At 40.4% G+C, this 14,246-nt stretch overlaps 1 protein-coding gene across 1 annotated transcript; it reads right to left on the bottom strand.

Moving 5' to 3' along the window:
- Positions 1–4,075: 4,075 nt before the first annotated feature.
- plcxd3 (phosphatidylinositol-specific phospholipase C, X domain containing 3) lies at positions 4,076–14,095 on the bottom strand. The gene is made up of 7 exons (XM_037258784.1): positions 13,687–14,095; positions 6,749–7,005; positions 5,669–5,842; positions 5,195–5,370; positions 4,948–5,049; positions 4,543–4,720; positions 4,076–4,427 (listed from the first exon to the last, which is right to left on the bottom strand). The coding sequence occupies exons 1-6, from the start codon at positions 13,790–13,792 to the stop codon at positions 4,564–4,566; spliced, it is 972 nt and encodes a 323-aa protein (XP_037114679.1). The 5' UTR covers positions 13,793–14,095; the 3' UTR covers positions 4,076–4,427; positions 4,543–4,563.
- Positions 14,096–14,246: the final 151 nt, after the last annotated feature.

Raw genomic sequence — 14,246 nt, 5'->3', positions numbered from 1 at the left:
CTCAGGGCCTCAGGCTACAATAACAGTTGGCTCAGACAACAGGTCGGCAGACCGTGGCCTCCATTAGTGCCGCCACACAATGGTCACATGTCCCTTTTTGACCACCATCTGTTCCCGAAAAATCCGGGGCGTACCAGTGAGAAGGTCTCCCATCTCTCGGGGAAAAGAGACTGTTTCCGCTCTTGTCGATTCCATGAATGTGATGAGTCAGCTCCTATCCCTCGTGAACTGGTCACACAGAAGTAGAAAAATTGTTCCCAGTCGAGGACAATAAATGAACGTGACACCATTATATTGGTCCAATTCCAGCATATGTTTTTATCATGCTCGAGTGAACATAAGAATCCGAACAATTCCCCTCATGTCCCCCACGTGTGTAGTAATGACTTCACCTTGGTCTATTTCGTAATCAAGTATCTACCCAGAGTGCTATCGTAGGCACCGGTAGAAGTTTTATGGCACCTTCCCTCCAGTGAAAGTGCACCTCAGTGTACTGTTAGCTGCTGCTGATCCTTGCGATGAGATGATCAAGAGGCTCCACAGCTCTTCTTTGTCTTTACATTCCAAACTCAACCAAAACAAAGTGGCACATTTAAATATGTTGATACATCATAAAAATAAATATGAATAACAGTATTCCGAGACCAAGACATCATAGAAAGTAGTTGTAATGTTATGAGAATAAAGTTGGGCTATTATCAGAACCTATCACGCTTACGGTCATAATATGACTAAGTCATAAAAAAAAGTTCCCTTAAAAATGACTTAGTCCTTTCCTTTTTTTGTATGTACGTATTATTATGAAGGGTTGTCGTGTTTCGCTAGAACTCCAAATATTTCCATCTCCAAAAGAAAATTGCTTTTGTCAATATTGCTTGTCACCATGTACTCCAAACACGGATGTAAACAAACAAGCGCTCCAATTTCAAGTCAGGTCCGTTCTCAGCTGTTATGGTGAATGACATAGTGAATTACATGAATTATACAACACGTCTGCATAAGGTCACCCCATGTGCCACCGCTCGCCTACTTTCATTCTCATCACCGTGGTAACTAGGAATGATTTTTGTTTTGTATTTATGGATATGTTTTTAGGATGCTCCTGTGTATGAAGGGAAACAAAAAGTTCAATTGCTGCTTGGTCCATTGTCACACAATGGGAAGTGATGGAAATTACTTTTGTGATACAAACAAAGCAGACAGAAAGGCATTTGAGCATTTTCATATTCTTCATATGCAGCTCAAGGTCCATGTACTAGTATTTTTCCTCACTAATCAAGGCAATTAAGCGCACTCCTAGAATGACAAGTCATGTTTTTTTTCCACCAATAATTGGCATTTCTACATATACATGCTGTTGCTCCTACTCATGCTGAGACACTGATGGTTAATTTTATAATGTGACTTTTAAGGTTGCAAATGACTGGAAAAACTTTTCTGGCAAACTTCAGTCAAATGGAGATTTGGCGAAATATTCAAAATTTCAAAGTTATTTTCAATTAATGAGGTATCTTGTCAAATACTACTATCACTTGGGACAAGCAATGTAACGAGTGCAGCAATGAAGTTTACTAGTAAGACTCAATTGCTAACCAGTTGTCTAAATGTTGTACCAGTAGTGTAAAAATTGATGCTAGGAAAACATAGTTGTTCTACTAGTGTGCTGAATTTTCTCACAAAGCGCGTACTTATAGGCGACATGGACTGCAATGAATATAAATATTAATAATAATAAATCAATCGTAATATATAATATATAATAATATAAATAATATGGCAAGTCAATCAGTTCTCCAAACACAGGGAGAGATCAGGGAAAGCGTTCAATGTTCGAAGCTTTTATTTATCTGCCACTCTAGGAACAAAGGTTTCAGTTTTACAACAACAAATGACTCTTTTATTGTATTCTTCATTTTTTTTTGTACACCATAACATAAAAGCAATGACAAGAGCTTTCAACAGGGAAGACAATAATGACCTCACAACACAGGTTTGTACGCCCTTATCAAGTCTCAAGTTATTTGTGCAGTTTCAGCCTTTTGACTGCAGTCAGGAGAGAAAAACACGTCTTAAAGTCATGCAACTTATAAATAATAAAAGGGATGCACAGAAATTGAGCATCCAAATGGTACTTTAGGAAAGTTTTTCCGCTCATGCTAAACACGACCAAATTTGTATTTAAAAAAAAAAGAAGAAGAATCATAGTAAAGTCACTGAGCGCTTTACAATTTCTTGGCAATATCATCTTACAATTAAAGTATGTACAAACACGATATAAAACATAAAAAGCGCAACAATTTGAAGACACCAATGCGTACAAACGGGACTTTTCATCAAAAGCACACAAAACAGCTGACTTTTGAGACACATTCGCTGATCCCTAATAGTTTTTGTGTAATGGTAGCGGATGAGACAACAATCCTCACAGGATACATTCTGTGCAGAAAGTGCTTTTTTTTCCCTACGATGCAATGACACATTTCTGTTTGAGGTGCCATAGAAGCCAAAATTCATATTTACCTATCACACACACAAAAACTCACACACACACTTTTAAATATCTCAGCCCCCCGTCACGTAAAAAACTCTCACTCACATTAAAAAACTCACAACAAATAAAAATATTCTTACTCTTCTCTACACATAATGCCTCACCAAAAATCACACCCATTTTGTCTACGTAGTCACCCAAATTATTCACACCCCAACAAATGTTAAACATACACCCCAAAAGCTTGTACTAACACTTAAATAGTTTCAAACGTTCCCTCTCAAATACACATGAAAAAAAAAACTCTTCCTCACAACAAATATATTTTTTTTTGGGGTTAAATTAAGTTAAATTTTTGGCATCTACGGAATCTCATACTTCTGTCAATGCATTGGTCACCTTACTTTCTTCTCTTTCTCGCAATATATTTAATGAACACATAATGGAACAACAATGCCAGATATTGTGAAATTCAGAGCTGTGGAGACATTCAAAGACACCCGATAAAGACACCAATGTGCTACTGTTATCTAAACACGTTGAAGCGGTGCTGCTAAAAAAAAAAGACAAAAAAGCCGACTTGAAATGAAGTTCACCTCTGAAATTTTGTGTCAGCAGAAAGACTACAAAATCATGATGGTGACTCATGAACGCTGCACCGCAATATTCGATACAGACGCACAAGGAGGGAATTGAAAGTATAAACAGATGCTGGATAGACTCTTGTGAGCAATATTTTTATACATCACGACTCAGCACCCACCACCAATTCATTCCGAGCCAGCAAACTCTTCACAAACCTTTACAGTAACACCTTGGTTATTTCAAAAACAGCATATTTGCTTCCATCAACTGCGCAAACTCTCAATGGTTTAAGGTGAAATTACATACAAATAAATAATGCTAAAGTGCGATTAGAAATTTTGTTTTAATTTAATATTTGGGAGATTATTGTGATATGAGGCAGGTTGGACTCGATAAGTAATTAATACAAATAAATATCAATTAAAAATCTACAGTATGAGAATTTTGTGAAAATCTGCGTGAGTGAGCAAGTTTAAGTTTTTTTAAACCAGATACTCCCAGTGGTATTATCAATAAATATATATATATTAAAGAACATGATTTTGAAAAATATATAAATTCATATATTAAGAAATAGACATTTGTAAAAAAGTCAAAACATTTTTTACTTTGTAATTGATAATTTTTCCAGATCCTTTCAATGGTACGAGATGGGTTTGAATCAATCAACAAATATTCTTTAAAAAAATTATATGGGTTAAAAGTGTTAAAGAAACCTTTTACAAGCTGTGCAATCTTATTGTTTAATTGATTTTTTAAAATGTAAAATCTTGTTTTATTAATTATGATTTTGGGGTGCATTGAATGAACTATTTTAGAGAAGTTGCCCCATACAGTACATTCAATGGGATGTAGTGGGTTGAGATCAATCAATAAATACTAAATAAAAACATTGAAATAAAAAGTCCAGCCTCACCCCTCCAAAAAAGTTGAATATGATTTAAATTAAAATAAATAACAAATGTAACAAAGGAAAATAAATGTGAAAAAAACAAATAAATACATTTTAAAATACTGTATTGAAATAATCATGTATCAATAAAAAAAAATGTTGAAAAGACAATTTGACTATTAGTAAGACTAATTTGTTGGGGTGTACATTTAAATTATTTCACATATGACCTTTGTTATTAGAATCATGCTTTGCAAAGATACCTTATGAGGAACATATATATATAAAAGCTTTACCTTTGTATCATGAAAGCGCTCACGTTTACAGCTTGGGTGGGACATCTCACTTAAAAGAAGGGACATTTTTCCTCCCTAAATTACCAGGCTGACACTGTCATAGTCCACCACAACGTTTCTTCTCTCAACTTGATCTCAGGTCATTCACCATTCCACGATAGCCCTAAATAAAGTGAAAGGAGCAGCACATCTCCTCTGAAACAAATGCCAAGGAGAAAAGAGGCAGAGCACAGACCAAGACCCCTGAGCGGCAGGGGTGGGGGGCGACTTGTGCTCACTGACCACGCGGCCGACGGCTCTCAGGTGGCGTCGTCGTCTTCGTCGTCCATGTGGTAGTTGAGGGTGATGACGGCGCTGATGAACTCGCCCAGTTCAACAAAGTCGGCGGTGATGATGTTGACGCCGCTCTCGCCGGGTCGCTGCGACCGGATCCATTGCATCATTCCCGGCAAAGCCCTGCGGGGTACATGACAGGGAACGATAGGTTTGTGGACTGTGGAGTTTACTCTCTTGGTCTGGACATTATTTATGGTGTTCCCCAGGGATCAATGTTGGGCCTGTCCACATTTTTGAATATAAATAACATTTGTAAGTTGTTATATTGAGGCTGGTGTGTGCATGTGTGTCTGGTGGACTATATTATTTCAAACAATCTGCACTTATACGTGTCCACACATGCTCACCTTTCTGTGATTGTCTCTCGGAGTCCACTAGCCACACCCTTCATCACCGTGCTGGCCTTTGGTGTGAGGACCACCTGGGAAACAAAGAAGGTTCCCTTCCTCCTGCAGGAGACAAGCAGCCCATATGTTTTTCCAATTCATTAGGAATTGAGTAAGCCTTAATAGTGCCACGGATGGGAATCCAAGTAAATCGTAGTGGCACTTGTGAATAACGTCCCAAAACACATATTTACAGCAGCTTGCTAACCTGCGGTCAGTGACAGAAGCCTGGAGGAACTGAACCAGCTTCTCCGGGTCAGTGGTGTTGGCCCACGGGGCAGGCATCATCTGGCCAGGCCAAAGGAAGGGCACCTCCAGAGCCATGGGGTGATGGTAGAAGACCAGAACTTGGTACTCCCTCTCCCACAGATACTGCAGACTTACCTGAGGACACGGGAAAATAGACTTACCATCATCTGAAAGCTTATTTTATTCTTGTGGTATACATGCAGTTAAAATATATAATTTTATCTCTTCAAAACCAAAACTATTAATTTATTGTGACTACAAAACTGGGGGATTGATTTGAACCATTTAACTACCTGCTTGCCCAATTAGCGCATTTGGGGATTTTCTTTATTTTGTATTATAGTAAACAGAGCCACACTGTTGTCAGTCTGGTAATATTTCATAGAGAGTGGAGACCATGACTTAATTTCTTTCCACCATTTTGAAGGCTTACCTCCTGGGCAAACACAACCGGGCAGAGCTTGTCTCCAAAAACGTCCTTCAACATGGTCACCAGCTTCTCGTGGTGCAGGTTCTGAACGCCGTAGAAGTGGTTGAAGTCCAGGAACACCACTTCTCTGGCGTGTGCGGACAGGAAGCTGCTAATCTGCTCCAGACCTTCTCTCACCTACAAGAGATTCTTTTTAAACTAGGCCACACATTTCGCTAATCATAATTTGAATCAGCAGAAAATTAGACACCTTCCAGCATGTGCTTGAATTTTGATATTACAAATCATGCATTATTCATTGCGAAAATCAAGAAAATGTGCCCCGTCTCACAATGTTGACATTTAAATGGACATTCAATGAATTTTGCAGAAATGAAAAAAATAACACTCTCGCTCCCTCTCAATCAAAACATAAAATAATGAATCGTAACGATTTTTCTGTTGAAAAGTAGAACACGAGCTTGTAGAGAAGACGGCAGCTTGTAAAATGTAAGGTGTTCTTCCTTGGCTATGGCACGAATGTCTATAAAGCTTCAGAGAGTCCCTTTTGGGTCGTCACAAACACATAAAATAGCGGCACTTAGTAGAGCGCATACATCTGGCTAAACTGAAGAATAAAAATTTGGATCAGCATCAAGTATATATTGTAGCTATTCATCTCCCGAGTGTGTACCCATTTTCCCATTACAGCAGGATTTCTCTTTCTGCATTATTCACTGGAAAATGAGGTAAAACTTCCTGTTGAGGAATGAGGAATATCAACTGCTCATAAAACTAAAATTACACACAGCAGAGCACAGATGGCCATTGGTCTTAATTTGGATCAGCACCAAAGAGAACATCTTCATTAGGAGTCAAGATTTCATTACTGAGAAATATGATAAAATGTCAAGGTAATTATTGAGGTTTAATTTGTATAATCCCTCTCAATTAACCACAAATTCTTTGGCAGTGGTGTCAATTAAATTAAAACACAATTTTTTTTTAAATCTATCAATATGGATAGCTTGCCAACTAGCTGGATAGATGGCTCGTTACATCACTAGATTGACTCACAGACAGACAGACAGACACTATACTGACTGTGGCACTGAAGAGACCATGGGCAAAGAAGAGCTCATTGTCGCGGTCTCGCGGTTTGGTGGAGATGCGCAGGTCAAAGAAGCGAACGCCGGACTCCAGCTGACTGTTGAAGTTCATGGTCTGCGTGGCTAACCATTTCCTCATCAACTTTTTGGCCACAGTGCCGAAAACAGACACAAAGTTCTGCACAGTCTCGGGCTGCTCGGGGCCCACGGGAGACGCCTCGTCGATGTAGAAGCTGAAGGAGTCATGGGAACCTGGAGTTGACACACGCAAACAAACACAGCCTTCAGGAGGGATGTTGTGTCGTTGTGTATTTGTGTGGCCTGCGCAGGGATGGAAGCGCCACGTTAGAACTAGCCTGGCGCCATGGCAACAACTTGTCTGAATAACATCAGGATTGTTAAGTCATGAACCGAAACAACTTGAAAGCATCCTCAGCACATGACCACGCTGAAGAGAAGACAAAAACAACTCAGCATGGCTGTCAATGCTGACTTGTTTTTTTTCCACCCCTCACTTCAGTTTCCTTATCCATATTTTTTAATCATAGCACATCTGGCAGCTATCGACCTTTGAATGATGTTTGTAAACAATAAGCACCAGAGTACTTTTGGGTGGCAGAAGGCTTGTGACACTTATTAAATTGGAAAACGCCAACAAAAATGTTTTGTTTGAGCCAACTATAGCTGTATTTTGGTGTTTGCCTGGCTCGTTCAATAAAAGGCTGAAAGTGTATCGACAACTGTGACTCTCCTTGCCCGTACGTGAAGTCATTATTGTATCTTAATTGCTCCAATTTTGTTCGCTTCACTCTAGCAATAAGTAAAGCTCCGTAATGAAAAAGACGTCGGCTGAATTCCTGATCATGAAAATTGTCTTTCTTGTTTTGTGTCCTGATGTGACCTACTGCAGTGTGTGTGTATGTGTCACGTTACACAAAGCAGACAAATTGTTTTATCATCCGCTTGCTTGTTCTCATTTCAGCAATCGATTCCCCATTCTCTTTTTTTGTCTCATCACAGGCCTGTTCAGTCTCGCACAGTAACAACACGTACACACGCACGCGCACACATTTAAGCAGACAGACAGGAACCAGAATGAAGCCTCCAGTCCAGCCTCTGAGCCGCGGCAAGCTTTTTGAAGATGTTTCGAGACAAAGCAGAATTGACAGCTGGAGCAGGTGGACACTGCGGGGGTCGGGAAGCGGAGCATGACCCCAACACGCTCAAACAGCTGGAGCTCAAGTTAACGCTGGGAAGGACTTGTCTTCAATTTTAAGCATTGCCCAACTGAACAAACAAACAAACAAAGTCCAAATTGTGAGAGTGCATCCACTTTTTTGTTTGTTGGTACACCATGAGTTTTATTTATTTATTTATTTATTTATTTATTTATTTATTTATTTATTTATTTTAATGGAAACATATGGCTCATTAAATGTTGGAATGCCAAGACGTTTTATTCTGTTGTATGAATGGCAACAGGTGAATTGAATCTTTTTGCCATCTCTATATGTCGCAGGTATAGATAAATGAATAAAGATGCATTATTTGTAGCTGTAAATAATGTTTGGACCAGTTAAGTGAATTTTTTTTTGACTTGCAACATATCTTGGTCACATTTTAATGGATACAAAAAGCCACCCCAAACTCCAGGCAAGGAAATAAAGCTGCATGACAAATGAAATGTGGATGTCATGAAGCTTGTGCATGATATATTCATGGAGAAAACCACAAACACCGCAGCCGTGGGACATATTTAAGCCTGGAGGCTTTTACGATCCTTCCAAACTGTCCACAGGAGCAGAGAGATACAAGCTGGAGTCGAGTAATACTTGTGAGGATGAGCAGAAGATGAGATGAGGGGAGGAGATAAAGAAGACATAAGAGGAGGAAATGCAGAGCGGATTTAAGGGGAGGATGACATCACATAAGGAAGTGGGTTTTAAGAAGATGGAGAGAATAATAAGGAGATGAGAAACAGATGGAAAGAAATGCGTAAGGCAAGCGTGTCGACGCATGGCGGTTATGCTTCGATGGATATAACTAGTTTTGAAATCAAAAGCTAGTAAATCGTTCGATAATTTATTTCCATGAGTAGAGGATTGGGGTGAATGAGATCAATTAAGTGTGCAGGTAAGTAGGGAAGTTGGAGGAGGGACTATAATTTGGCCAAAACGAGGTGAGGAGGGAGGACGAGGGAAGGAAAATTGAAAAGGAAAAGAAATTCGGACGGAAACAGAGACGAGTGATGAGGGGAGGCGATAAGAAGGGGAATGAAATGAGGAAAGGACATTTGGAATGAAAAAGAGCCAAGAGGAAAGGAAGATGAGGGAAGTACATTTGGAGAGGAAGTGAGCAGATGAGAAGAGGATTTGAAGATGGGAGAGGGGGATAGGAAATGGACAGAGGTGAGATGAGGTGATACAAGGAGAGGGTGAAAGGACATAGGTGATGGTTTGAGGAGGTAAAATACCACAAGGAAAGGCAATAAAGGGAGGAATTGAGAGCATTTGGGAAAGATGATCAATTGAGAGTGGGAAGGGAATTAGGCGAGGAAATGAAGAGATGAGGAAACCAGGAGAAAAACAAAGCGGAGGAATTAAGGTAAGTAGCCCAGAAGAGGGAGGAAACTAGGGAAGGAAAGACAAAAGATAATGAGGAAAGGAGGCTAGGGTGGGGATTTAGGAAAAATGAGGGAGGAAAGTAAAAGATGAAATGAGGAGCTGAGGATGGAAGGTAAAAAAAAAAAAAAAAAGAAACAGTAGAAAGAAAATGAGGTGAGGAGCCGAGAACAAAACACCAAGTTACCAGTTCTCATTCTAATTAAAAATGAGTGACACATACTCATTTGGAATGTACTGGAAGAGTAAGACTCTTTGTAACAAACTGCTTCCTTGAAACTGAAGCACACCCATGGAGCATCATTGAAATCCAAGCAGGTGGACATCCATTCCCTTCAATCTCCCCATGCGCTTTTATCACTTGTCCAGCCTAAAAATAGCTTTGAATGTGCACACGGCTACCTGGCTGGACTGTCCTTTATCGCTTTTTCCTCCCAAAACCACACGCACGCACACATGCGCACACACACTCACGTTGCTGCGTACCAACTGGACTTTCCAAATCAAGACAAATGCCCTCCTGGAAACCCAATTAGCAGACAGTACCGCGACTGAAGCCGCCTGGGTAGAAAATCCAGACATCATTTTCAGCCTGCTTGTAAGACATCTGGATATAATCAGGAATGTTTGCAGGATTGCCCCCCCTTCCAAAAAAAAAACAAAAAAAACAGCAAGAATCTATTTTCAGTCTCCCCCCCCAAACATCTTGGTGCACTGGTAACTGATCATCATTCTCCCTGTTTGGGGATTAAGAGGCAACTGAGCGATCCAGTCGAGGGATTTATGTCTCCTCTTTCGGAGGAAGCCAGAAAGACACAAAATATTCCTTCTGCGGCTTCTTTATTTATCGCCTGTTTGTCAACCAGTACCATACCTCTCAATCAAAATCAGCACTTGGTTTAAAAATGACTAATTCAAATGCAAATGTGGACTCGGGAGAAAATTGCAAATCCGAATCCATCATTTTTTGCTCAGTCCCATCTATTACATTTTACAGCCATGTCCAAAACAACTGCTGTCCGTTGTAATGATGCTAGATTGGTTTCATGGTGACATACGAAAATATGAATTCACACAGTATCTGGCAGCACGTTATTGGCCACCGCACTTGATGCGAAACAAACCAGTTTGCAGGAGTCGTCTAGTAGCTGCAGAAAATAGCCCACTGGGTCCCCTACTGTGATGTGGGGGGTGGGAGTAAGGGGGAATGGTGGGTCAAATGGTGACTGTACAATAAATTGCTGCAATATAGGAGATGGAAAAACAGTGGTGAATTATTACCAGAGTAGTAAGAGCTGGAGTTATGGCAAGCATTTGTTTTTGTTTTATGTCCCATCTTCCATGTTGTTAACACAAATCACCCTAATATCAGCCTAAATTATTCAATCTAATAAAATTAAAGCGTTTTCTCAATTGGTGTTCCTCAAGGTTACATTCTAAGACCCTATTCATTCGTTACAAAACACATTTCTGCTGTCTATTACTGTAAATCAGCCTTATCATCCTTTAATAAAATACGTTCAACCTCTTCTCGGTTTCTTGCACACACTTTTCTGAAATAAGACATTGAAGCCTCATCAACAACAGCTGCTTTCTCTCCTTCCTCCGTCGCAACTGTCACACATAATGATAGCGTGACAATTTCAGCCCTGAAGGTCGAGCTAATATGAGCCAACAGAGACAATGACAAATGTGTTTCTGGACTTCATCATTAAACGTCCTGATTTGCATCGCTGCCAGCGTGAAAGTTGTGCTCTGTCATTAACGCCGCTCTAATTGTGCTCATCGAAAGATTTTGCATTGTCCTGGTGCAACATATTGTTGATTTCTAATAATACAAAGCTGGTAAAGTGTTCATCCATTCAGCTCGTTCAGAACGCTGGAGCTCAGGGTCTGACCAGTACACAGAAATTACTCCAAATCCAAAAGGTTTTACACTGGCTCCCGGTCAACTATAGAAGAGATTTAAATTTTTGATACTGCTCTATAAATTCATTTAGGTCTTAATATCTTTACTACAGTAAGTGCATATCTCCTTTTCAATAGGAACATTGAGCTTGTATCCTCTCAGGGGACAATAAAAGCACAGAATCATGATGATCCTTACTAATTGCCTGTCATAAAGAAGGACGACACAAGCACAGCTGTGTTGCCCCGGCAGTTGGTGCAAAACCAAGCAGGCGCTGTTTAGCTGTTTGGTAAGAGAGTCGCGTCATCGCACTCCTCAGCTCACACTGTTGGGTACTCCAAATTGACAACACACTTGAGTCGGGATTAGTCAGTCTGTGTCATCTGGGGACATCTAAAAAAATATATATATATATTACAAAAATAAATAACATGGGCGAAGCATCTGTCATCAGGGATTGAGAATCTAACTCAGTGGTTCTTATTTGTTTCTGTCCGTCCCGGTTTGGGTCCTACCTGAATACGAGCTGAGCACAATAAGTTTTCCCTTGTGAGAAGAATTACTCTCCAATAGCAACACATGGTCGTAGCTAAAATAGAATTCTTCTCAGATTAGGAAATCTTGACAAACAATCGCTGGCAATTGTGCAAACACAAAAAGCAAGAATAGTAATCATCACAATGTGTTTATGCAGAACATGGATCCAAACGGAGGAGGTGGGTGGGAGGCGAGCATCTGAGCTTCACCCCACTACCACCACCACCACCAGCCCCCCCCTCCTCCTCCACGGTGGCAATGAGCAAGTAATGATAGCTAATTAAATGGGACAGAGCATGCTCCCATGCTGCTCGCTGCCTTGGCGCGTCTCAACCAGGCCACACTTAGGCGTGTGATTCAGCAAATTACTAGCATGACTTATGACATGTCAACGCTGATGTGTGGATTCTGACTCATATAAGCAGCGGTGAGTCGTGTATTTAGTACCTGGGCCTCCAGATGATTCCCAACTTCATCCACCTCAACACCACCGCTAATCATATCGCTCTGATTGAAGCAATCATCGATCATCATACTTGCCAAAGACACTGATTATTAAATGTGTTACTGTGTTCAGAGCATTATAAATGTGTTTTGCTAATTGATGAATAATAAAATTATTCAGCTAGATGATGACTCACGTTGTCCATACCGTAGCATATAAACCATGATGGAAGAAGGAGAGATTTCCGCTTTCAAGCTACAAACATAATCACAATTTTGAGTTTGTGTCAGCGAAATTTTTTTTTTTTAATCTAGCTACAATGACCTATGTCAAAAAAAGAGAAGAAAAAGAAGGTCCTCAAATGTAGAATATAAATGTTGAGTTTTTCATTTAGGTCTCAAGTCAAATTGACTGCTTATTTAAAAATATTTTTAAGTGAAGTCTAGAAAGACTTTTTTTACAGTCCTTCAAAATAAAATACAAGTATCCTTCAGCGAAATTCCAAAAAACAAATTTTTTTTTCAAATAGTTAAAATGCATTTCCAATGAAGTGGCAGGTTTTGTTGGTATCTGCTGAATGTAATGATTGTAACTTATAATCAATTAATCAACTAAGTTACTTTTCAAAGCAACTAGTCTGTAAAGTAACTAAGTTACTTATTAAAGTATCTGTGATCAACACAGACTGTTGTCATTCCAGACGATCCTGCCACCCATCCGCCCACTAGCTTGCACGCTAGACCGCAATGTAATGTGCCCCCCCCCCCCCCCGAAGCTTTTTTGGAATTTTGAGAATAGCGGAGGAAGCCAGAGTACCCAAATAAACTACACACAGGTACACAATTCCGCACAAGTGTACAGCCATTACTCAAAAACACTTGGAATAAAAATCCTTGGCGCACAGCAGCATGAACAAGTGAATGATGAATCTGAACATTACCTTAATGACTTTGTATTATTAATTGATTGCATAAAAGAGGCGGAGCTTCTGTAAGGACAACTGCGCACTGATAGGTTGGCACTATCTATCTATCTATCTATCTATCTATCTATCTATCTATCTAGGAATGTACGTTGCGCAACAGGTCTCGCACATCGAAAGAGACCTAATTGCGTTCTCGGTTTACAACGGCACCGAGATACGACATTCCGAGGTTACGAACAGATATCGAGGAAGAATACGCTTCACATGCCCCACAAATAAATACTTTGCGATTGTTTTTCACTTGATTGCATTAAATTCATGGACGATAAGTGCTTTTGCATATTGAAATTTGACTTCAGTACTTGGTGATTATGTGCTGACTAAAGAACACGTTCCGACTTACGTGAAAATTCATCGTAAATGACCTTCGGTAGAACGTGTTGAAATCGTGAAGACACACATTCACGCAGCCGATGAAACACGTGGATTTACTCACCGGGGATGGCCAAGTTGGTGAGCGGGATGCTGTGCATGCTCTGCGGGAGACTCGACATCCAGTCGGCGAAGCGCATGTCAGTACTTCTCCCGTAAGACGAAGCCATGCCGCCGCTGCACCCGCCGCCGCCGTGCTCGACACACGCTTCTTCTCCAGCACCTGGACTAGGACCAGGACCAGGACCAGCTTGCCTCAATGCCTACCTTCCTCCCTGCCTGCCTGGATGGCTGAGTGGATGGATGGATAGATGGATGAATATAGTGCGCGCTCCTCCTCCTTCATCTCCTCCTCCGCCCTTAGTGGACGCACACACGCTCCACCCGCAAGTTAAGCGACAGTCCACACCACACCCCCCCCTGGGCGGGTCACGTCTGCGTGTAGCACAAGATGCGATTTTGCAAGACAACAGGCACGTGTAGCAATAAGTTATAATATTTTGTTTTTAAACCTCAAATGCTTTAAATTCAAAGTTCCTAAATAAAAACGAGAATTGTGTATAAATGCACTGTGCTGCCTTGTTAATGGTGTTTTGCTCATCTATTTTCATGTCATTTGGCTCC

This window comes from Syngnathus acus, chromosome 9, assembly GCF_901709675.1.
Source record: "Syngnathus acus chromosome 9, fSynAcu1.2, whole genome shotgun sequence".
NCBI lineage: Eukaryota > Metazoa > Chordata > Actinopteri > Syngnathiformes > Syngnathidae > Syngnathus > Syngnathus acus.
The sequence above is the reverse complement of the archived record's forward strand: the minus strand, read 5'-3'. Positions and strand labels throughout refer to the sequence as shown.

Bases quoted from the DNA above. Each gene is read 5' to 3' on its own strand.
- plcxd3 (XM_037258784.1), bottom strand. From the start codon at position 13,792: ATGGCTTCGTCTTACGGGAGAAGTACTGACATGCGCTTCGCCGACTGG. The intron at 5,843-6,748 runs GTCAGTATAGTG...AATCTCTTGTAG, and splicing joins ATGGTCTCTTCAGTGCCACA to GTGAGAGAAGGTCTGGAGCA. The intron at 4,721-4,947 runs GTGAGCATGTGT...TGTACCCCGCAG, and splicing joins CGAGAGACAATCACAGAAAG to GGCTTTGCCGGGAATGATGC.